This window comes from Camelus dromedarius, chromosome 21 (assembly GCF_036321535.1).
Source record: "Camelus dromedarius isolate mCamDro1 chromosome 21, mCamDro1.pat, whole genome shotgun sequence".
In the NCBI taxonomy this organism is placed as follows: Eukaryota; Metazoa; Chordata; class Mammalia; order Artiodactyla; family Camelidae; genus Camelus; species Camelus dromedarius.
This window is the reverse complement of record NC_087456.1, coordinates 13640669-13664545: the sequence shown is the minus strand read 5'-3', so window position 1 is coordinate 13664545 and position 23877 is coordinate 13640669. Positions and strand designations below refer to the sequence as shown.

At 44.6% G+C, this 23877-nt stretch overlaps 1 protein-coding gene and 1 long non-coding RNA gene across 9 annotated transcripts in view; one reads left to right on the top strand and one right to left on the bottom strand.

Annotated features, from left to right (window-relative positions):
* Positions 1 to 17773, bottom strand: part of PROX1 (prospero homeobox 1) — a 52153-nt gene extending 34380 nt beyond the window's left edge. For 4 of the 7 annotated variants that reach the window (XM_064477183.1, XM_010992107.3, XM_010992109.3 and 1 more), the window contains exons 1-3: positions 17677 to 17773; positions 7981 to 9772; positions 953 to 1060 (exon numbers count right to left, since the gene is read on the bottom strand). In XM_064477183.1, coding sequence (XP_064333253.1) covers positions 953 to 1060; positions 7981 to 9705 — 1833 coding nt within the window. In that variant the 5' untranslated portion in view covers positions 9706 to 9772; positions 17677 to 17773. Of the gene's footprint in view, positions 1 to 952; positions 1061 to 7980; positions 9773 to 16399; positions 16474 to 16638; positions 16722 to 16848; positions 17306 to 17676 lie in introns of those variants that run through there. The other 3 variants (XM_031438584.2, XM_010992108.3, XM_031438585.2) reach the window with 3 other exon arrangements.
* LOC116148669 (uncharacterized) overlaps positions 17652 to 23877 on the top strand; it is an 84509-nt gene continuing 78283 nt past the window's right edge. For both annotated transcript variants that reach the window (XR_010377141.1, XR_010377142.1), the window contains exon 1: positions 17652 to 17750. This is a non-coding gene — a long non-coding RNA (uncharacterized LOC116148669). The remainder of the gene's footprint in view (positions 17751 to 23877) is intronic.

Genomic DNA, 23877 nt, shown 5'->3' with positions numbered 1-23877 from the left:
GCTCTTGGGTTCTCCATGGCAGAGGGAAGAACTTGGACGTATGGGGGGTGGGCAGGGGAGGGTGGGGGGATGAGCACCCAACCCTAATAAACTCATCTCAGCTAATGTAATGTTTATCAAGCTCCTTGGATAATGATACCATGCGTGTCATTATCATCATCAAAACCCAATCTATGTTTTAAAAAGTTACAGATGATTAACACAACATCAAGTTGTTGCAAACAATTACTTAAAACCCACACACAGACACAGACGCACACACAGATGCACACACACACACACACACACACACACAGAACCAGGAGGTCCCCATATTCTGTAGAATGAGGGAGGCTGCAGCTGTAGGCCGACAGCTTTCATATCCTCATTTGAATAATGTGTCCTGAATCTGTCACTTTATTCATTCTCCTTATGCTCAGTGTACTCTACATCAACAACAAATTAAGTTGTAAATAAGAGACAATCATCACTTTTGTTTTTAAGCAGCTACTGCATAGAGAATTTCAATGTACGCTCCTTTCGACAGGGGGAAAAAAGAGGTGTTAGCATTTGCTTTCCTAAGCACAAATATGGGGAAATGAAGAGAAACAAAAACAGAAACAGTTTACTGTTGCTGAGCGGAGAAAAAAAAAACAAAAACATTCTCTAAAGCACATCCCACCAGTACTAGCTGAAATTTCTTCCAAGAAGTTATTAAGACATAGAAAGATAGAGGCTGAGATTCCCTGACTACAATGAAAATCCATGTGACCAGTCCTTTGGCCTTGATAGGCAAGGAGCCTCCTCTTGGCTTGGGACAGCTTTAGACCAAAGGGCAAGTGCATTAAATCAATTACAAAACAGGTGTATTAATGAACCAGCTCCACACTCATCTCCACGAACTTCTAGGAGTTCACATCACTGCCTCATGCACAGGAATTGAAAGAATTAGTAATTAAAAAAATGCCCTTACCTTTACATCAGAGAAGTAGGTCTTCAGCATATTGGAGCTGGGATAACGGGTATAAAAGAACATGAGCTTTGCTTTTTTCAGGTGATTGGGTGACAATCCTTCCTGCATGTAGGATGCAAACGGTTAAGGAAAACATTTCTTGAAACACAAGCACCTAACACTCCTCCTGTTCTCCCCTAAGAATCTAGAGGCCCACAGAGCAGCTATGGGAATTCTGGAAGATAAATGGCACAGGTCATAGAATCCATCACTAACTTGCTGCTGCTTGCTCAAAATGACCTCTCAAGAAATTGCCAGACATAACGGCTGGGATGCACAATTTAGTTGCAGAATCTTGGCTACTTGGTGGTGAGGATGGCCATTCCCCCGTTTGAGGCCCTTATGCTATCTATACGTTCACTTGTTGCTAAGGAGACAAATGCACCCAACAGGTACTGCACAACTCTTATCATGAGAGTTTTTTTCTTCTCCACAATTACAGTTCTGTTTGTTCTTCTCTCCGCTCTCTGCGGTTGACATCCAATTACTATACTAATGTACGTGAAAATATAAAATGCATTATTTTGAACACTGTTTAGGCAAGCTTCGCATTTTACCTTTTAGTGCTAATACAGCGGAGCATCTTGACTCACTTTCTTCCTCTTTTATTGTTATATCTGTTTAATTGTTTCCTTTTAAATAATGGCTAAAACTTGGGAGGGGTCGCTTGGGCACCGAGAGAACAGGGGTGGGGGTGTTGCTTTTGTTAAAGCAACGATCCAAAACCAAATACAATTTGCCTCTCCTGGATTTATAGTTAACTCCTTGGAGAGAGGCACAGTGGTTGGGGCTAGCAAATCAATAAATGTGGGTTAGCAGATCAATAAATGGCCACTTACCCAAAATAAGAAGGCCTATTTATCTGGAAACATCATTACGTTTTAGATCTGTAAACAGCAGCAACTAAAACAGTTCCCGGGAGAATGTGAGGCTAACCATAACAATCCAGGCTTCCTGATTCTCCCCCGGATTCTTGGCACTCCTCAGCAGACTAGGAGCTGGGATGGCTCTGGTCACATCTGTGCTGCAGCCTGGCCCTGCCATTCCCTCAGCAAATTAATGGCTTTATAATTTATCAGAAATGAAGATGCACGTGGAGAAAATCAATGTGGTCCCCTACAAGGTCAATTAAGGGTCCTTCCTAGAAGCTTCTCTAAGGATTTTCTCTTAAAAGAGAGTCTGGGAAAAAAAAAGAAAGAAAAAAAAAAAAGAAAGAAAAGAAAATACACACACGTGGGTGTGCGCACATAAGCACACGCACACTTTGCTAACAAACCAAACAAAAATTTCGCACCGTGTGAAGAAAGGTCAAAGCAACACAGATATTTAGGAAAGGTAAGGGTTTCTAAATGATCTCTGTCAAGTACAGTGTGACCAATCTTAGGAACAGAGGGAAACCAGAAAGTGTACTGGAGACGGGTAATCAAATTAATATTGATAAGCCCTTGACTGATTACAACAGAGTGTTTAACCAAATATTCTGCTGAGAATGTGATCAATTAGCCTTCCCTTTAATATCATGCAATTTGAAAAAGATCACCTTGGTTTGTAAATTGAAAAGTTAAATCTTGTGCCTTTTGTTTTTCGCTGAAACACAACACCGAAGAAAGAAATTTTGATTTTTCTATCTGTAAGCCAGAGCAGCTTAACTGAACTTGTGTTTTTGTTTGAGATCCTTAATGATTACAAAGACGATAATTTATGACTGACATACTTCTTGTGCCAAGGAGAGAGCTGAAAGGCCCTCCAGTAACCTCCATTAGACTGATGGGGAAGGCTAAAGGAGCCCAGCACACTTCAGGACCATCTGTCCAAATGGATAAGTGAAATAATAGTTACAAGCTGTCTCCTATTGCCTCGTGATAAGAGTTTTAGGCAAGTCCAAACTTCGACAAACATCCTCAGGTCTGGGTTCTAGTCTGTTCTTTCAGACGATGACATTCAAACAACCCCGTACATTTAATTATTAGTGGGGGAAAGGTCCCAAATCTTTTCAAATTTGGTCTCATACAAATTTTGTTTATTTGTTTTTTGTTTTTTTGTTGTGGTTCTCAGCTATTGAGCTACCAAACTTTCAATACTTTTAAATTATGCTAAGATGTTTTCCTTCTTTGTATTTAGAAAAAAAATTAAAAAAAAAAAAAACAGAGCACGTTTCCATCTTATTTTGATTGGGATTTAGAGGCTTTTTATTTCATGAAAAAAATCATTCTAATTTGAATTTCTCAAGTCCGTTTTTGCTTTCAAATGCTTCCTGGTGGTAATACTTGGAATCGATCAGCTGAAACGGAACACAGAATACATCTTTATTTCTTGCTCTTCGTGTAATTAAGATAAAATTCCCATAAAATATATGTTTCTAATAAACTATTAAAAATAGCTAATGAAACATTTAAAAGCCAACAGTTAGATAATCCTTTTTTTTCCTCCTCAAAATAAATCTGAACTGACCAATTGGTTAATTTCCCTTTTAAGTGCTTGTGCTGAAAAGCAACTGTTCTTCCAAGAAAGCTCTAGCTGTTTCCAGGATACTTACACACGCACAATGACTCATGATGGAATAGATTCAGTAAACATACAGCTGTACTGAACACGAGCTAAGCTCCATTCAAGGCCAGGAAAGAAAATGAGCACAAATAAATATTAAGGAGGTAAAGGGGGGGTGGGGTGAGGGGGGATGGAACGCAAACAAGATCTGTCCCGGCAGCTCATGTGGCTTTGCCTCAATTCTCTTAGCCGTAGCTTTGTGAAGACAGATGACATTCAATTCTATGTATAATGCAAAATAGACAATAACTGCTGAAACTTGAGACAGCTGCCAGGTGTAAAAAAAAAAGAAAAGAAAAGAAAAAGAAAAAAAAAGAAAGGAAAAGAAAAGGAGAAGAAAAAAATGATAAATCCATAAATTAATGAAAGACATCTGCTCGGGGATATAAAAGATCAGAGAAGTAGGGTGCTGCAGCTGAACCTCAAACGGTGTTCAAACAACCTGAGAATGTGAGTGTTGTCTGTTTACCGAGCACGATATAACCTCACCTAAACAGCAGCAGAGGGGGGAGCAGAGGAGGCAGCAAAAAGGCAAATGGGCGAATAATGGGTTGTGAAGGCTGCAGGAAGAAAATTCTTTTCTTTTTTTCCCCCCAACTGCACTCGGAATTGTGGCTAGAGGTTTCACACGCTGCAGTGCCGACCAAATGGGACTACTTGCTTACAATTTCTAAAACACTTTGAACCGTGAAGAATTTTAGCCTTTTCCTTAAGCTCTGATCTCCTATGTTTCTAAGAAGCTTTCCCCTTTAGAAACCTTAAATAGGGAGAAAATACCTAAACGCTCACATGTAATCAAAATGGAGCAAGTTGGTGCTCCACTGAGAAGTTTAACATAATTGGTGGGATGCTTATGGAAATTAAAAAAAATGTACTTACTTCATAATTTGGGGGAGGGGGAGGGGAGGCACCCAGAGGCCTTCAGCCTTTAATATATATTTCCCTAGAGCTAATATAGCTAACAGAATGACTGTGCACCCCTCGTGATGTCCAAAAATGTAAAAGATCAACTCCTATGGATTAGTTCCCATTTTAGAAATTCATTTTTAATTCATGTTTTCCTGATGGATTTCAGTTGCAAATTACTCAACCCTTTTCCTTGTTAAACTTCAAATATTTTCAACATTCTCCCTAAAAGTCAAGCAGGGAAAGCTGGCTGCAACGGAGAAGAGGCCCAGTTTCTTCACCTGCATGTCTTAAGCGCGTAGAACACCCCTCTTGTGCTTTAATTGGGTGCATGCAAATGTCTGAGGCCCAAACTAGGCTATTTTTCTTGAGATGCAAAGAGGATGAATGACAAGGAACATCACGAGGAAAAACAATTGGCTGGCTGTTTCTTTTGGAATTTGAATAAAACTTAAAATTTGATTAAATAAATGCAAAGACACTGAACGCATTTTTTGTATCCAAGACATGAGCTTTCAGAGCAGGTGCATTGACATTCAGTTTAACACACACACATTCACCGTTTCCTTTCTACTAGGAAGGGTAACGAGACTGTGCTCTATTATATGGGACATACATGCTTAATGTGCTGAACTTAGACTGGACTTATCTGATAAGCTGGCATTCTTAATAGCTCTTATCTCGGATACTTTGTTCAAAGAAACAGACGATGCCTTTGGGAGTGAGAAAAAATCGCTCCTTAAGAATTAAATTATTCACTACAATTTGGAAAGCCATGAACTAAAAATAAAAAAACATAACAATGACAATCATGATGGTACCATTTTATCCCATTTCTCCTCATTTCTATCACTCTTTTCTAAGAAAAACTGCATAGCAGGTTCCAATATGGAAGTAACATCACTCGCTGTGATTCCCAGAGATCTCTTGAAACTAAAAGCTTGAGAATTTTGCCTAAACACCACCAGGTAAATCAAGGGGAGAACTCATTGCCACACAAGGATGGAGATGGGAGGAAAGTAGATCCAGTCTCCCAGCAAGTACTCAGGTCCTCACTGGCTGCAGAACTGTGTGGACTACAGGGAAGGGTGCTTGTGTGTCTTCTTCCTGAGAAATAATATACCAATGAGATCAGTGGTTAAAAGTGTGAGGTAGTAGAGGAGAAAAGAGAAACAGAGGCTCGAAGGCCAGACGGTGGAAAACGTAATCATTCATTGCAGCAAGAGGCCAAAATTACGTAGCGACACAAAAGAAACAATTCTAGGTGTAAGCAACTAACACTGCATGTGAACACAGATGTTGCTAAACCATCACTGTTCCATATAATCTTACATGGTTGGAGACAGGAGAAGTTATTCTCCTGAAGAAGAAGCACCGATATTTTCTTCAAGGACTTTGATATGTATAGAAAGAAAGGGAACGTCTTTCCATTCAAATCCTCAAAATTCCTCAGGGGATTTAGAGAGGGTGAGACAATGAGCATAGCCAACACTTGGCGCAATCCAAAGGTTTTTCTCTTAGAAGACCCAACTTGTTAAAAAAAAAAAAAAAAAAAGAGCAGAAGCAGAATTATCTGGATACAGTGACAAGTCTACTTAAAAAAAAAAACATAAACTGGCATCCTGACTTAAAGAGTTTAGTATGGGACTTACAGGAGTTTGAAAATTGGCTTCAAATATTCACCCAAATAGGCATGTCCCTTTCCTCTGTGTGTGTATGTGTGAGAGAGAGACAGAGACAGAGACAGAGACAGAGACAGAGACAGAGACAGAGAAGGAACAACCCACCACCACTACAACTGGTTTCTAAATAAGTAAGGCATCTCTCAGGAGTACCAGGGTCTAGTCCTGGACAGGAGCCTGGTATGAACCCCAGAGGATGCTCTCCCGTCGGAGCCTGGCCTTGTGTCTTCTTACTTTGCCTTGCTCATCACCAACAGCTATATTCCAATCTGATCAATGTTTATGGTCTGCTTATGATGTGGAAGGCACGGTACTTGGCCCAGCTTTGATTCATGACTGGTGGATTAAAATCTAGATCTTTGAGAGGCAGATGTGAAATCAGCAACCAAACCAAGACTCAATTTCTATTTTACATATTAAATCCTCAAATCTTTCTGTTCTTTCTCTCAAGACAGCATCCCCTTCTTCCCTTCTAGGGAAAGAAAGAGGCTCTTTGATGAAATGCCCAAGTGGGTCTCATCCTTGGGGCTTGCATTCACCATACAGGAAATCTTCACAGCTACCCTGACTCGGCTGGAAGGTGGACATTCACTACCCAGGAAAGCACATTTCCACCACAGCTGGGACTTTGCACTTCCATGGCAGCCTCTGAAGTGGGCTCAGATACTAAAATGCCGATTTCTAGTCATCAAGACGATTGCTCAAAATCCTCAATTTAGCAACGGCCAACTTAATTGCTAAATTTTATATCCATCTGGCAATTTATTATGAAAGAAACATGCCTCTCCTTGCCCCCAAATGCTACTATTCTGCTCCCCCCGAACATCAAAGACCATCAGGTTTTTAAAAATTTACTGAAAGGACCAATTTACAGAGAAAAAAAAAATCGTTGAGTTAAAAATAGCTGGAGTTCAGGACAGGTCTAATAAAAAAAATACAACTGGCATCTCTACAGAAAAGTCAGATTCAAAATATAAAAGAGACATAAAAAGAGGCATTTTTAAAGTCGAATACAGCTGAGTTTTATATTTAATTGTGCTCTCTCGCTTTCCAAAATAATTTGCTTTGTGTATGTTAGGACAAAAGATTTCTGTGTATGGCTGAACAGAGGTTAATCATGCATAGAGGCAGCTGCACCAGACCCACAGAACAGACCTTGGGTGGACGGGAGAGAGACGGATGCCATCTGAATAAATCAGTACCTGTGTATTTCCTTAAAAAAAAACAACAAAAAACTCGCATCTCACTTAAAGAGTAAAGACAGAATCTAACACTCCATCCACATCCCTCTTTCTCCCACTGCAGCCTCCCACCAGTAAAGTGTTCCTCATAAGATTTAACCAGGCCTTCTTTAAACGAACCAGCAGTGTTGTCGACAGTTAAAGGGAGAATTCTTCTTATGGAACCTTGGAGATCAGAAGACTGACTTTTCTTTCTAGTCCATGATAAAACTTACCATCTTATAAAATTAAATCTGATAGAATTCAATATTACAATGAGATTCTTTTCCATCTCTAAATCTACTTTTGGGTGGACTGGGGGGAAGGATTAAGAAGATAATACAGGAAGAAATCACAGGAAAAACACCGCTGAAAAAGCACAAATTAAAGACTAGTGCTTTGGGGCAATTAACAACTTGAGAAAGTTGTGAAGATGTTGGTTTCCTGTGAAGCTTTTGTACAAGCAGAAGTGCCACACGTGTGCTGATAAAAGCCCATGGCTCCGAATAAGAGGAAAGATCGCATTCTTGAGAAGATACTAATCTACGTTTTTCTAAATATTGTGTAAACCTGACCTTTTGGGAAGCCTTTTTGGCTTGGCTTTGTTTTCCCTGAGGGGCAAGTGAAAGGATATTGCACTTCCCGAATAAGGTGAGATTTCGGACATGTCTTGAAGATCTCCACACTCGGATTTGATGAGAGACAAGGAGAGCCCTTCGGCGGTGCTGGGTGGATGTGCTGGTGAACAAGGATGGTGGCTCAGGTGGTGGGATGACATCTTGGTCCTCAGACTCGTGGTCTCCCGAGTTAAGTCTAGGGATTCGGGAGAGGCTCTGTCTTTTCCCGAGAAGGAGCCGGAGGGAGCACCTAGTGGACTCTGAAACGGGTAGGCCATCAAGGGGAGGGGGAAGGGGTGGCGGAAGGTGGACGCGGTGAAGCCTGCGGTGGCAGAGAGAGGCGACTGGTGCAGGGGCTGGTGGTGGCCGCCAGCGGGGGGGCCGGAGGCAGACTGGTCAGATGAGTTTTTGCGGACCACCAGGGGCAGTGCTTCCGTCTGGTCTGTGGAACTGGGCATCTGCACGTTGCCAAAGGTGTCCAGGGGGTTCGGAATGATGACGTCGCCAAAGCACTGCAGGCGCTGGTTGGCGGTGTGGAAATTGTGGTTCTCCCCGTTGACTGCAAATCTGGCCTGGGGGATCTGGAGCGGTGGGAAGACCTGAGGAACCTGGCGGGAGGGTTTGGCCGAGAAGACTTTGACCACAGTGTCCACGACTTGCGACATGGCCGTGTTCAGTTCCTGTTTCAAGGTCTCGGCCAAATGTTTGCCTTCTGGTTGTAAGGAGTTTGGCCCGTGGTCTCTTTCTTTGTTGCTGCCTTCCCGCTTGGGCTTGTTTTCTGCCATTTCCTGCTCCCTGATCAGGGCCCGGGCTCGGTCGATGAACTGCCCGGGGTCCAGCTCACACATCTCATTATCCGACCTCCCCACGGAGTCCTGGGCCCGGGCCTCCAGGATCTCCGAGCGCATGCTGTCTTCAGACAGGTTACCATCTTCATCATTTTCAGAATCAGTGCTGTCATAGATCTGGTAGAACTTTTCCTGCAGCTGGCGCAGCTGTTTCTGCATGTCCTCCAGCTGCTGTTTCAGCTGTCGGCGCTCCTCTCGCTTCTGTTCTTTGCGGGCTGAAACCAGCTGCTGGAAACTCTGTTGCTGCTGCTGGGGCAGCTTCTGCTTGCGTTTGTTTTCTCGGTAACTTTCTCGGGGACTCACAGACTGCGGGGCCATCTCTCTTTCATTTTCATTGCCCCTTAACGCCACGCTGGGGGAATGGCTCATACCCCGGATTATGTTCTCAACCCGGGCGCGCTTTGCTCTCAGGTGCTCGTCGCATAAGCGATCCATATCGAACTGGCTCATAGTAGGCCTGCCAAAAGGGGAAAGACACTCTGGGGGGCTGTCTCTTGAAGAGTTGCTGCATATATCCTCCTGATGCACTTCGGAGCCTGTGCTGGAGAGACCGCTGGCTTGGAAACTGGGCTCCGTGCCACCATTTTTGTTCATGTTATTTTTCAACAGCTGGGAAATTATGGTTGCTCCTGGAAAAGGCATCATGGCATCTTCATACGAGTTCGCCCTCTTCAGCAGCTTGCGGAGTACATTTGACTTTTCCCCATCTGCATGCTGCACCACTGAATACTCAACATCCTGCTCGGAACCTTGGGGATTCATGGCACTAAAAAACGTTGCTCTTGCCTTAGCAAAAAATGCAGATGCTGTCCCTACCGTCCTTTTCACTCCAATGTCAACTCTTCTCCTCTTGGTTTGCCGGCTTAAGAGGGCTGTGCTGTCATGGTCAGGCATCACTGGACAGTTATTGTGCCATCTTCAAAAGCTCGTCAGCTGGGCACAGCTCAAGAATCCCGGGACCCTGGCCAACAGAACAAAAGGACTGATGAATCATTTTCTTTAAATTTCTCCAAATTTCCTGACCTCAATCCTGAATCAAATGCAAAATGCATAGGCTCTGGGATTTATGGCACATTACAATTATTGCAATTTATTATGCACTCTGCTTGAAATGAAACATTTTTAAATATTTCTGCTCCACTGGTTTAAGATGGATTAAGATTAAAAAAAAAAAGCAAAAACTGCTTAAGCACCAGTAATATGATTCTCTTTCACAAATGCCTAAAATGATACTGTTTATCTTCAGAAGAAACAGTAGATTATAAGAACACAGCCTCTGACAACCAATTGATTAAATTTTGGGCATTGAGATTCATATTACAAAAGAAAATAAAAGTGGTCTATACCTAAGAAACAAGGTTGAATTTTGAGGATGCGTGAAATTTGGATGAAAAACTCCATTTCTGCTATAAAATTATTGTGCCTTTTATGCCCTTAGAGGAAAAAAGACTCTTAAAAATGCAAATATTTCACACACCCTTTATTACTGAATTTTAAAATATTTTTGTCACATGTGAAATGGGAAAGAGAACACTCCCATCAGCATCTTTCCAACAGAAATGGTCAATTTAACACTGAAATCAATGCCCAAATACTCATTTTACAAGTCTGCTTATTTAGCACAGATATGCATTGGTATTACTAAAATCACATTTAAAGGTGGGATCTGTTGCTAGATTTTAACGTAAGTGTGAGATTATTTATAGATTTTCATGATGTCTTTTTGATGACTTAGGTTATTATAAAGTTGGACTCAGTGCAAAAGAAGGACACTGTCACATTTTAGAAACCAGTATGTGGAACAATAAACTGACTTAGGCAGGGATAAATACATCTTCAGTACTAGTTTTTTTCCCCTTATAATCTGCCAAAATACTACGTCAAATGCCTAAAGAAACTCTTTAACATACACCATTTGCGAATCTTTTTTCTTATGCCAAAGGGGGAAAAAAACAGGGAAAAAAAGGCTGAAAGAAGACACATAAAGAGGAAAGAAAATAACATCAATTAAATATGTGAGAAATGGAAATACCATCTCCGCATATGAACTTCCATTGTTTCTTGGGAACACAATATAAAAAGAGAACATCTTTCCTTGCATTTTATTAAAAGCACTTGACATATTTTGTGACTTATTAAGCAGGGATGCTAACCCCAAATTTTGTATAAATGTTAGGATGTCACATCTTTTTGCTTACAATTAACATTATATGGAGAAAATGAAAATATTTTTTTCGCACGAGGTTTATCTAATATTAAACTTCACGTTTGCTTAACAGAGCACATCTTCACAATAACAGGGTCTATTGCCAAAGGCAGCGTGCAGAGTGTTTGGAACAGCTCCCATCTCTTTCGGTTCACCTGTAAAAACATCTACGTGCTCCCTAGGACTGCATCTGTGGCTAGTTTTAAAGAATGACTATCCATGCAAATAGGCATAATTTCAGCATGAAATAACCTGTAAAAATCAAGAAAAGGCTCAATGCTTAGATGGCAACGTGTATTTTTTTAAGCAACAAAGATTTCATCATGCAGCCCTTGTTCTCAGTTTGTACATGAATATACAACATTTAAATAAAGCAGGTTTTAGAGTGCCATGAAAGCAACATGATGCTTCTTTACATATTTTTTTTTCTATGCTTGAGGATAAAATACTTTTTGTATGCCTCAGGATAAAATTTCCTGAACTTAGAATGGAAACAGATCTTGATAACTTCAATATAGGGTTCAAAACTGAATTCACAATGATTGAGACCCCTCACACATTAATAATGAGATCAGTTTCAGAAGGACAAAAATGCAATGACAGTGTATAACTAACACATTAGATCTGGTAAGTCAGGTGTAGTTGTCAGGTGAGAGAAAAAAAAAGGGGAGACTGAGACAAACAAGAAAAAGGATGAGTTATTTCAAAGCTCAGAAAGATTTGCATATCGTGGGGGAGGTCTTTGCAAGGAGGACTTTTGTGTGTGTATATCAGCCTTTCAAAAATGGAGTTTATTGCCATTATTTAAAAATTTTACCTCTTTTCTTTTCGTGTGCAAATCACTTTCTCTCTAATATCACCTGAAAAGCACACAGCTTTCCCATCAAAATGTTGAACAAACTTTCTGCAGGATTTTTCTTCCCCCATTCCCCTTAAGATCCAATCTGGGTTTTCCTCCAACCCATTCTTACTCTAGGAAAAGCATCTCTGCAGCAGAGGCTCAGAAACAACACGCTGGTGTAAGAGATGAGCACAAGGTCACCCCCAGCCATCCTTCCTTTCCCAACTGCCATTTACCTCTGTGTCAACTGCACTTCCTCTCATCTAGCCTAGGTATCAACAGCTGCATCCCTGCCTCATGCCGGAGCCAAGAGGAGGGCTGCACTCTTCCTAAGGTGGAAAGAAATGATCTCATCTTCGGTGGAGAATGAGTGTTAATTAAACATGCTTTGGGGTCTCTTGAGAAGAAAATATCCCCTAACTTCTTTCAAATTCACCAAGCGGAACTGAGTTTTGCCATTCTCTTACGACTGGTCAGCATTCTGAGATTAAGTAATGATTTGTTTCTGATTGGGGCGAAAAGAATTTAAATAATTTTCGGTCTTGTTGTAGAATGTACAGCTGAGACATAAGAAGGACAACACAAACAGGAAAACTAGGAAATATTATATGATCCAGCGAGACAAGGCATTACATTAATAGGGGCAAATAAATATACCTCTCTATATAGCTTTGACCTAAACTCAAAAATAAAGGTATAGTGGTCATACACATTGGGATTATAACCCATGGAGGCTATAAGTGAGATTAAATAATTATAACTGGTTGACAATAGTTCTTTAGTAACATCATGCTTCATAAATAAGATATATATACATATATGTATATGAATATATTTACCACATAAGAAAACGTGTTGTTAAATGACTATAATGTGAATTAAATCACTTGAAAACATTTTCAAGGGTGCTTTTGTGATTGCCCAATTCAGGATTTAGAGAATGCTATGGAATGAATTTATCATTGATACCATCCTGTCCATTAAGATTTTTAAAAACTCCTTTATGTCTCAATATATGTACTAAGCCATATGTTTCCACTACAGTTATTCTTGACTTTTATTATATTTGAATTGTAATATTAATTTTGAGTTTAACCAGGCAATATGAAACCTTTTGATCAGCACTGGTGAACATCAGTATCAGTAAGTATGCAGAAAAATACTGCAGTTGAATTTGAACCCATACACTAATTCTGCAAATGCCTCTTTAATGCATGTGAAAATCTATGTAAAATATTTTTATTATTAAATATTGGGCTGTACTACTTAGTATCTAACTGCACAAATGTTTAAATAATTCCTGTACGAGGGGTATTTTAACGTGGCAGATTCCTCCCAGAAAAAGATAAGAACACACATCCAAGTATGATCAAGTCGGATTTTAACTGCTCCAAGAGATTCTTCATTAAAATCCTAATTATCTGAAGGATGTCAGATAATTTAACATGGAGAATCCTAAGGAAGCTGATGACAATGTTAGTAGAAAGAAATTTTCAGTGAATAATTTCAAAGGAACACTGAAGCAGACAGTGGTAAAGTGCTCTGCTTTAATAAAGAAGTTATTTGGGGAGGGGGCATGCAACTTTTACGTATCTGTCTGAAGTCCAGATTCTGGACAAAGAAGTGTTCATCACGGTTATCATTCAAGTTGTTCAGTCAAATCTTTCATGAGATGGGGAAGTGTCAGGCTGGCATGGTCTCCTGTTGGGATTATTGAGATTACCTGTCTTTGTTGATAAAATTATTTGAAGAAATTGCTCAAACCTACACTTTACTTCTTTTAGAAAACTACCCTTGAGTGGGCCTCTGATCTCCTTGAGTCAACCTGGTTACGAAATTTCAAGTGGATTACCAGTAACAAAGAACACTGTAAATCCATCTGGAAGTCAGTAATTCAGGGGGGAAAATCAGATGATTTGATTTAGGTACTCCCCCGCCCCTGCCCCCTACCAAGCTGTCCTCCTCACTGTGTGAAGAGTGCATGTCTGCTAACTAGCAACTTTTCCTTCGGAGATGTTTTAGCTTAGCCACCAGGTTAAGAAAGCCTTTGGTGTTTATTTTGAAAAACCCACTTGATGTTCATTAATACTTAAATTAACTAAGATTGTTTTGTTAAAATCTTATATCAGGTTTTAAAATTTCCTATCATCAGAGAGCCCTCAAATCATCACCATTTCATTTAAAATTCCTCCATCCTATCAAAAATTCCATACATTTTTCACCTGCAAAATGAACATAGGAGATTTTCTGAGACATGCCTAAAGTATTCATTTTTACCTATTGAAAATGTAATAATTCACCAAATTAGTAAATAAAAGAGAGTGAGAAATAACCTCAAGAAAAAACACTCTTCTTTCTGTAGAAAACTGAAATACTCTAAATGTCCTCTAAGGCAATAAGGTTGGATAAATTTCTTACATATATGTCCTTTCCAATTTATACAGGAACTTAATTAGAATCCAAATAATATATCATGCACAACCATCTTCATATTATAAAAACAGTACCATTTTACAATCGTTTGTTAATCCTGAACCTAAAAAGTCCTTACATTAGCAAGCGCAGATGCAAAACAATGCCTATAAGAAATTCATGAAAAAAGGCCTATTTCACTTTGAACAAATAAAGAGCAAGCCTGGCAGCTAGGTTATGTTCTAAGATTGTAAGTGCTACTTATGGAGGGACGATGCTAGGGAATGAATAAAGTGAGAACAAAGATTCATGTTACGTATGCATGAATTTTTCCCCACAAGGTGGTGATTAAACTAAATAAATTCTGCATAATGGACACATAAAAATATCAGTAAGTGCCAAGCACAGATAACCCTTATTAAAAATAAAGCAAATGAACACATCCATAGATGACATTTTAATTATAAAAGAACTTCAAAAGCATCCAAGGGAAGTATTAGAAGGAACTTTGCTGTTTAAGTTGAAAGACTAAATGACACATACTATCTCATTTTCATGAAACAAAGATCATCATCCAAGCAACCAAACCAACCAACAAAACCCATTCACCATTTAATCTATTTCCGAGCAACTCAAGAAATTGCTTGTTTAAGGAAAAATGTAAAAGGTCAGGTTTTAAGAATCCAGATACAGTGCTCACAATGAATTCTCACTAACTTCCCTCACACACACGAAGCCACGATTGTCACCTTCATCTATTTAACCATTGTAGGAACAGGTCTGTGTTGCAGGTTAACCAGATAACTCCTTTTTTTCTTCCTTACCACCCATAGCCCATTTCATTTTGAAAATACTTAGAAGTTCTTGCAAGAAACTCTTCATGAAGCTGCTTGCCTGCATCTTGCATCAAACAGAAAAGCGCAGTTACCTCTCACATACTTGAGATTTTCCTTCTCCATCAAAGTAATAACTAGGACATCTGGCACATGTCTGGTACAATGACAGGCTCATTCTACTTTATGAGAGTATTTAACGTATGACTTGAAAGAGTTTATGCACATACCTATTCTTTCTGGGCAGGGAGAAAGCATGCTAAAAAGATAAGCTTTAACAGCAGTAACACTTGCAAACTGACTTTGGTATTCTTGGCAGTTACACGCACCACCCATGGATGTCCAAAACACACACACACACACACACACACACACACAAAAGATGGCTTTCACCACTCCCCCTCCACCGGAGACCTGGGAGACAGGCATAAACTAGAGGGAAGCAAAGAGAAAGTCAATCTCCTTCCACCTGCTGCCTGAAGTGGGGGTACTTTCAGCTGCCTGGCAGACAGGAGCCTGAGACACAGCCTCAGGAGCAGCCTGCCAACATCCTCAAGAAAAATAAACAAACACATACCAACTGGGTCCCCTACCCCCAACCAAAGAACTCACATGGCAGGGCTCGAAACATAACAACAGCCCAGTTCCCATTAGCCCAGACAATCCTATTAACCAGGGCAACCATAAATTCATAAACCTCTACAACCCTGGAGCACGCATTGTGGTCTGGAACTGTACAGACACACACAGACACAGAGGAAATTTGCACCTGTCTTTCTTGACACAACACACCTGTCAGGCCCTGCCCATGCACAGCCCTCTACTAATAGAGCTCTGCCTACCTAGGCTAGGAAAGGAAATTATTTTTTTCGTGAGGGAGGTTATAGATGGGGGAAAGGGGGTGGGGGGAGAGAACAAGAGAAGAGCCTTCTAGCCTTGACTTTGAGAGAAGGCCACCCTGTGCCTGCACTGTTTTTATAAGCTCAAGGAGACAACACAGACCTTCTTGGAAACATAAAAACAAGCAGGTGAGTTCCCAGCCTTCCCCCAGGCGGAGTGGGTTCTGGATTGCCAAGAACAGCAGTTTCACACCCCAAGCTGCCTCCTTGGGCTATTTAAGACTGCCGCTCAGCCTCTGCTCCTAGTTCTTCTCTCTGCCTGCCTGGAGGGCTCTCAACTTTGGAAAAGAGCTGAGAAGTGGCGAGAGACCTGTCAGTCTCTCTCCAAAGCTACTCTCCCTACACTTCCCTCCTGCCCCCCTCCACCTCGCCCCTTCAATCTACACTATCCCCTTACCTTCAGTTTTAGCAGGAGGAGTAAGTGGCTGGCACATCAGAAGAAGCAACAACTTGCTAAACTGGGATTTGGATGATGTCTGCCCCCTCAACTTGTCCCCCTCGTCCCCCTCCTTGTCTGTTCAGGCAAGATAGCAGCTCTTCCCTCCCCCCTCACTATTCTTCCAGTACCAGTTACCCTCAACTCTCCTCTCCTCCCTCTCCGATCCTCCAAAGTGGGACAAAATTGTAGGTACCAACCAGAGGAACCAAGATCAGATCGAAGCAGCCCAATCACGCCAACTGCCAGGGATAACTGTGAGAGTCTTCGCCTCGCACATCCGCTGTCCAAGAACATTCCCTACCCCCACCCGGAGCGCGATCCTTGCGTCCTCCCGCGGCGCTCGAGCCCCGGCCCCTCCACCACACGACCCCCCCCCCCCCCCACCGAGGCTCCTGGTGCCACCTTACCCTACTCCACTTGACCTAGCCCTGGTGCCTGGGAGCTCAGGAGAGGGGCGCCGCGCTCGCTTCCCGGGACCATCTCGCCACTGCTCCAACCCTGATTTCAACCTTTTGGCTTCGACAGCGTTTTGAGAGGAAAGTAATAGAGCGCCCCCCTCCTCCCTCTCCCTTCCTCCCTACTCCCTGGCCCTCTGCTGGGGTTAAAAAGGAGAAGTGAAAGGTATGCAAATGACAAGCAAATTGGAAGAGCCTGGAAGAAAGGCAGCTATAATAAACAAGACAAAGAGAAAGGACGCGGGGACTAGCCCAGGAGTTTTAACCGGGGAAGATGGGAAGGATGAGGCTGGGAGGAAAGCGGGGATCCAGACGAACAAAAAGCGACCCGGTCCCCCTCGCGGTCCTCTCTCCTGAGAAGAGAGGACAAGAGAAAGAAGGAAAGGAAGCAAACGCCTCCTCACCCCCCAGAAACAGTACACAAAAGGTGACAAGATCAGCGCAAGTCCAGCGCTATCAGCCTCCCCCCATCGCCAACACCACCCCCAGCCACCAGCAGGAAAGAGAAAGAAATAAAATCCAAGCGGATCACTTACTCTTAGGAACTGGGAGGAGCGGAGCGCTGAGTTCCACTGAGGCTCCTGCTTAGAAACTGTTTAGAGGCTATTTTATTATGATTCATTTAAAGAACACCATTTTCTCTGGGGTTGGGGTGGGGGGAAATGTTGACACGGGTGTGAGTAATGGGAGTCTCTTTTCTTTTCTTCTCCTTCAAGAACAAGCCAGTACAAGTGAATCTGGAAAAGGGGAGGGGACTCGCGAGGGGGAGAAGATACTTACGCGGTGCGGAGAGCAGTGGGACCGAGCCTTTTTTTGCAGGCGGAGAGAGGAAAACCCGCGCGCGCACACACACGGTGAGATCTTGCGGGTGATGAATATGATAATTGGACCGCGGACGGTGGGTCGGTGCGGGAGCGAGCGAGCGGGCCGGTGGGGAGAGGGAGAGGGGAGAGAGAGAGGAGGGTGGGCAAGGAGAGGAGAGAAGGGAAGGGACGAGAGGAGAGGAGAGAAGTGAAGAGAAGAGAAAGGAAGAGAAGAGAAAGGAAGAGGGGAGGAGAATAGAAGAGAGAAGAGAGTAGAAGAGGGGGAGAGAAAAGAGGAGGAGAGAAGAGGAGCGAAGCGGAGAGGGAGCAGGCGGACCCGGCGAGAGCTCTTTTGCGCCGCTCCGCTTTCCCCGGCTGCAATGGTGTATTATTTCAGAGCGCTCCCTCAGCTGAGGGCTCCGCTCCACAACAAGATTTACTTTAAGACACAGCTGAAGGAAACAGGAAGACTGCACGTCACAGTCTGACTGACGTACCCGGCCCCAGCACCCAATCGCGAGGCGCCTTCGGATTCAAGGGGGGATAGTGAGGCAAGAGAACTTGGGAGGAAAAAAAAATATATAAAAGGGGTGGGGGTGAGGGGCTGGGAGGAGAGGAGGGGAGAGGGGCCCCGCGCTCCCCTCCCCCGCCTCCATCCCCGGCCCCCACCCTCACCGTCGCCCAGCCACTGCTGCGGGGCGACCGGATCGCCGCGCCGGGGCCGGAGCGAGCCATCCGCGGGCACCGTGCGGAGCGGGCGACCGCGCGAGCGGCGCTCGGCTCACAGTCGCTCTTCCAGGACGTAGGTCCCCCTTTTTTTTTTTCCCCCTTCATTTCCCAGATACAGCTGATCGAGTTCGCCGAGCGGCCGAGCGAGTGAGCGCTACTCGGACAGGGGTGGAGGAAGGCACGGAAAAGTATACTGGAGAAAAAGTGGGGGCTTTTAGGGGTGGGGTGGTATAGGAGGAGGGAGTGGGGATCTTCAAATCATTACACTTTTTAAATGATCATAGCTAGTATCAGGAATACATGTCACCCTTGCTTCCTTTTAAAGGGGAGGTGGACAATAAATACAGGTAGGTTTGGGATTAAAATAATAGGTGCCAGAGATTCCACACCGACTCCGCTGCATCTGGTATTAGAAGATCAGTATTGGCTGAATCCCAGTCAATCTCCCGTCAAATTTGTTAGGAAGAAGAATATTTGTCTTGGGTTACTTCTAACGACGATTTTTGGATTGTAGGTACAACAACCTTTACGGGGAAAAAAAATGTTACAAACATTACCACGCGACTACCGCTCAGTAACTCACTCATCCCAGAATGATCAAAGAGAGAGGTTTCATATAGGATTTACACAGTTTTGATGCCTGGGTAACAAACTTTAAAGTTTCCTAGGTAAGAAATTTCAAACTTAAAATTTCGGGCTTCTAAGTCAATCTATAGAAAATTCACGTTGCTTTCACATTTCTTGGACGAAAAATAACCAGCAAGATTTCTTTAATGTGGCTCTTGAAGAGCTTCTTGGGATCTGAAAGTTGCAAATGCTAAAGAGCAAGCTTCCAGCCACAGCTAGAACGTCTTTTTCACCCGGCACAGTAAACGGCTTTTAATAAAGCAACCGCGTTTATGACTTAAAGATCCTATAAAAGCTAGGACTTGCAAGGGCTGCGAAGCAGAAACATTCACACCTAGGCGATTAGACACTCTTTTTTTTTTTTTTTGTAGGATGGGGACAAGTATTTTTCGTGTGTCCCTCGAATTTAATCAGATCAAAGGTTGAATCATGTTGCATCTTGACGACAGGGTGTTTATGAATTGTGTTACAAGTCCACTGGCTGACCACTATCAGCATCTTCTCCAACACATATGTACACACTTTTCCTAGGACATTTACAATTTCAGCCTCAAATTCATCAAACTGCGAAGAAGTCTAATCTTTGAATAAGACTAGTGAAAACAATATGTTCGAGTCCAAACCCCGTAGGAAACTTTTGGCACGGGATTCAGACATTGAAAAGAAGAAGAAGAAAAATCAGGCCGGCCCGGTTAGGTGTTCGGGGATAAGAAAAAAGACTTGCTTGACCATCCCCAGCCTTCATTTCTCCCCCTTTGCTGCCTCTAGACACCCCCCCCCCACTATGGAAACAACATAGACGCGCGCACACTACTCACACTTCCAATGATCTGCTATTGTATCAAGTGTTCTAGTCGAGATGTGACAAATTTAGGCTGGGGATAGAAATAATCTATCAACGTGCCCATTAGCTGCAGGATGGAGTAATGCTTCTATTGGTTGGGTCCTTTCGAGGTAAGCGGGGGTACTGAGCGGGGAAATTTGGGTTCTGTGAATGGATCGAAGCTACTTCCTTTCTTCTTTTTCCTCCTATTACTTTCTTTAAGTATCCCAGAAAGTATACGTTAGCGCCAGGCCACAAATAAACTGGCAGCAGTAAAGGATACATGCCCTCCACACCTTAAAACCATCTGCTCAGTTTGACATTTAAAAGGGAGGAGGGCAGGGAGAGGAGGGGGAGAAGGGGGAAGAAAGGAAGCTGAGAGAGAGAAAAGGTTCAGACTCTGGAAGGAAACGGCTTGAACTTTAGCCCACAAGTTTATGTCAATTGCACCTAGCGCTCGGGTGCACGTTTTGCACACACTACGCCCGGGAACTGACGGCGGGAGAAGTTCCCTGCGAGCCCCAGTAAGTCATGTATCGCTCCCGGGGGAAGGCAGGCCCGAGTCGAAGTTGGAGTAACCCTCTTGGGAAACAAGGAAGCTCCCCAACCCCCAACCTCGGCGGCGGAGGCTCGCGGCTCGCTAGCTCTGCTGCAGCGGTTCGCAGCCCAAATCAGGGCGTAAGAGCGGCTCGTTGAAATAGGAGCGCGCGCGACGCTGGACGAGCGAGCTCGGTCTGCAGCCCATCACCGCGAGCTGCGTATACGGAGCACTGTCTGGTCCCCTAACGTCCCGGCGACGTACAGGCCAGGCTCCTGGCAACCTCTCTTGCCAGAGCTTCGGCGCTCTCCCGGGTCTCGGGCGGCCCTGGAGCAAGGCATGAGGCCCGAGCCCCCTATCTCCGGCTTCTCCCGGTTTGTTTTCTGATAGAGGAGAAGCGATCAGTCAGCCTGGAGACGAGAAGTCGCCTAGATATTGACTCCATCTCTGAAACCAGCAGCCAAGCCTGGGGTCAGTCCCTTTCTCCTCCCCATTGCCAACACAACCCCAATAACATAAAAACTTAACAAGTTCTGACCGGTCTTCCACCAAACTCGATCCGTGCAGGCTGCATTTACTTATTTATCTGCAGGGTTATCTGTGCATTCTTAGTCAAACTCTAGCAGTTATCACTTATGAATCTGGTAATGGGTTAAACACACTTCGCCTTGACATTTCCCCGGTGTATTTTTCCCTCTCTGGTTCTTTCTTCAAGCCAGTAGGTGGGGGTAGGAGAGAAGACTGCATACAAATAATTTAAAACCTTACAAACAACTGTCAGCAGGTCCTAAACAAACCAATTCTGGGAATTTCAACCAGATCCAGGTGAGAGACACACATGGATGTGAATTTCAGGAGAAGAATGCTGGAGAAGTGCAGCCTGGACACACACACATCACCATCCACCATTCACTATCCCCCACCACCCTGAAGAGAGAAAGAGAAAGAAAGAAAAACCAACTATAGGGTGCAGGCCGGCCTGCTTCAGGCTGTCTACAGGCTGACTGCCATAGTCTTTCTGTGTGTCTCTCAACCCCTGCACTCAGTGTGACGCCAAGCCCCAACCTGGGTTTGCTCTGAATGGGGGGGAAACTGAAATGCCACGAGATCAGTAGCAAGTAGCAGCTGCACGGTTTCTCTCCTGGGAACCCCTGCTTAGAAGCCTCCGAGTGATGTTTGTTTAACCAACAGCTTTCAAAGTAAACAGAAGCGAATCACTCCAAAGAAGTTGAAATATAACCCTTAGAAGAATCTGGGGTCAGGGGTGCTGCCAGGAAAAGTAATGTTTAAAATAATAAAGCCCCCACCCCCAAATCAGGGTCCACCACAAAGCCTAAAGGAGCCTAGAATTGTCATAAAAATATAAATGCATTGAAAGGATTCATTACAAAAAAGTGGCCTCGAAGAAAATCACTCTTCTTCCACAAACACACCCACGAGGAGAGGGGGTTGGCTGTCAGTGATTGAAGGGGCACACTACTACTTGATTTTATGGATGTGGGAGAAAACAATCAAAGGGAGGTAAGTTCCCTGCCCTGGAGTAGAAAGGAGTAGGCTGGGAGCCCTGTGTCGCCAACCCTGGCTTTGCCTCAGGCACCGAACTTTCCAATATCAAGATATTAACAGATGGTGGTGAGCACATGGAGGGCTGTTACTTACATAATCCAGCCACTCCGCCCGGCCGCGCAGAGCCCGGCGAGGCGCCCGCCAGGCCGCGCGAACGCCTTCGGAGGGGTGCTGTTGTCCCACCCCCGCCCCCCGCCCGAAATAACTTGCCTTTCTCCTACCCCACCAGGCTCTTTGAGGGCTAGGATTTGGAGAGGTCGTGATTTCAGAAAAAAATACACATCGATCTGCTTGAGCTTTACCTTCTTCAGTTCACAGTAGTGAAGAAGCCAAGGGCAGAGGGAAGTGGAGGGGACACTTTCGGGAAGAACCGGGCGCTCTCCCTTCGAATCTTAGGGTGCCAGGGAGTGGGATTCGTGCCATTTACACCCCTCCCTCTTTGGCGCAGATCAGCTTCTCTTTCCCAGTCCCTGAAATACAAGGACAGGCTCGGGCCTCAGCAGGGGGTGGGGGGGCGGAGTGGGGTGGGGTGAGGGTGTGAGTGTGAGGGGACGCCTCTGCACGCGGGGGCGCAGTGGGCAAAGTTACGCAAAGCCTCTGGGAACCGCTACACTTCCGAGCTTTGGGAGGATTTTTAGCACCGGTTCTCGAACGCGGGGAGCCCCTTTCGCGCGGCGTGGCGCCTGCTCCCTTCAGTCCCTTAGCACTTCTCCAGAGGCCCAGTCCCTCCCGGTGTGCCTGTGTACCTCCGCGTGCGTGCCGGGGGGGACGGGTTTGTTTGACGAGCTTCTTCCCCGATGGCGACTCGGGCCGCCGAAGCCCGCGAGGAACACGCCTGCTTGTGTTGGAAAAGTTTCGGGTCGGGAGGGAAGGCTGGGAGTCTCCTCTCCGGCCCCTCGGCGGGAGCGGGGCTTCCTCGCCAGCAGCTTCCTCCCTGTGTCCTCCTCCCTCCCAGCCCTTCCTTCCTCGCCTCGGCCCCGCGCTAGGTGTCGCGGCCTCTCGGGCCCGGAGACAACGTGCGCGAGAAGCGGCGGCCGCGGCGCCGCGCTGTGGGCGGAGGGCGCGCCCCTCCCGCCCGCGCGGCCCGTGGGGCGCGGGGTCGCCCCGCCCGGACCTCGCAGCCGGGCCTCTCCCGGGGGGCCGCCGCAGGGGCTGGCGCCTGGCTCCGCGGGCCCGAGCTCGGCGCACGCCGGGAGCGGAGGACAGCCACCTGCTCCCCGCGCGGCGCGGAGCCGGGAACGTCCGACGCCGCCGAGCCAGCGCTGCCACGCGGCTGCCCGCGCCGCCCGCCTGTTGCTGCGTGGCCGAGGCGGCAGCGCGCTCGCAGCGGACCGACGCGCTCAACCTGGGAGGTGGGGGCCATCGCCGGGGACCCAGGGAGGGGCGGGGACGCCTAGAGGGCTGGAGACTTCCCCTTCTGCCCACCGCCCTTATTTTATCAGCCTAAGGATAACTAGTTGTTACTCCCAGCTCCTCTTTCTTTGGTCTCTTAACTCAAGGGTATTAATTCGGAAGAGATACTCTATTTTCAGGGACTTTGATGGCAGGACTTAAGTCATCCCTACTGTCTATCTTACAACGCATTTTATTGAGGATGCCGAGCGATTCAGAAATAAATAGGTGTAGGGCAGGCTCACGGAGGGAAAAGAAAAGGAAGGTCCCAGTTTGGATTTATTTGAGGGGAGAGAGTGACTCTGGAAAGTTGCATTTTGTTTAAATTAGAGCAAGACCAAGTTGAAAGCCAGATTTCTATAATTTTTCTGGTAATATTTCTTTTATGAAGTATCTAAGTGTCTGTTTGTCATCATTTTGAGATCAAAAGGAAAATCCATATGCTGCATAGTTTTTCGAAATTGCTATTTAAATATGTTTTAAATGTTTTAGCCAACGTGGAG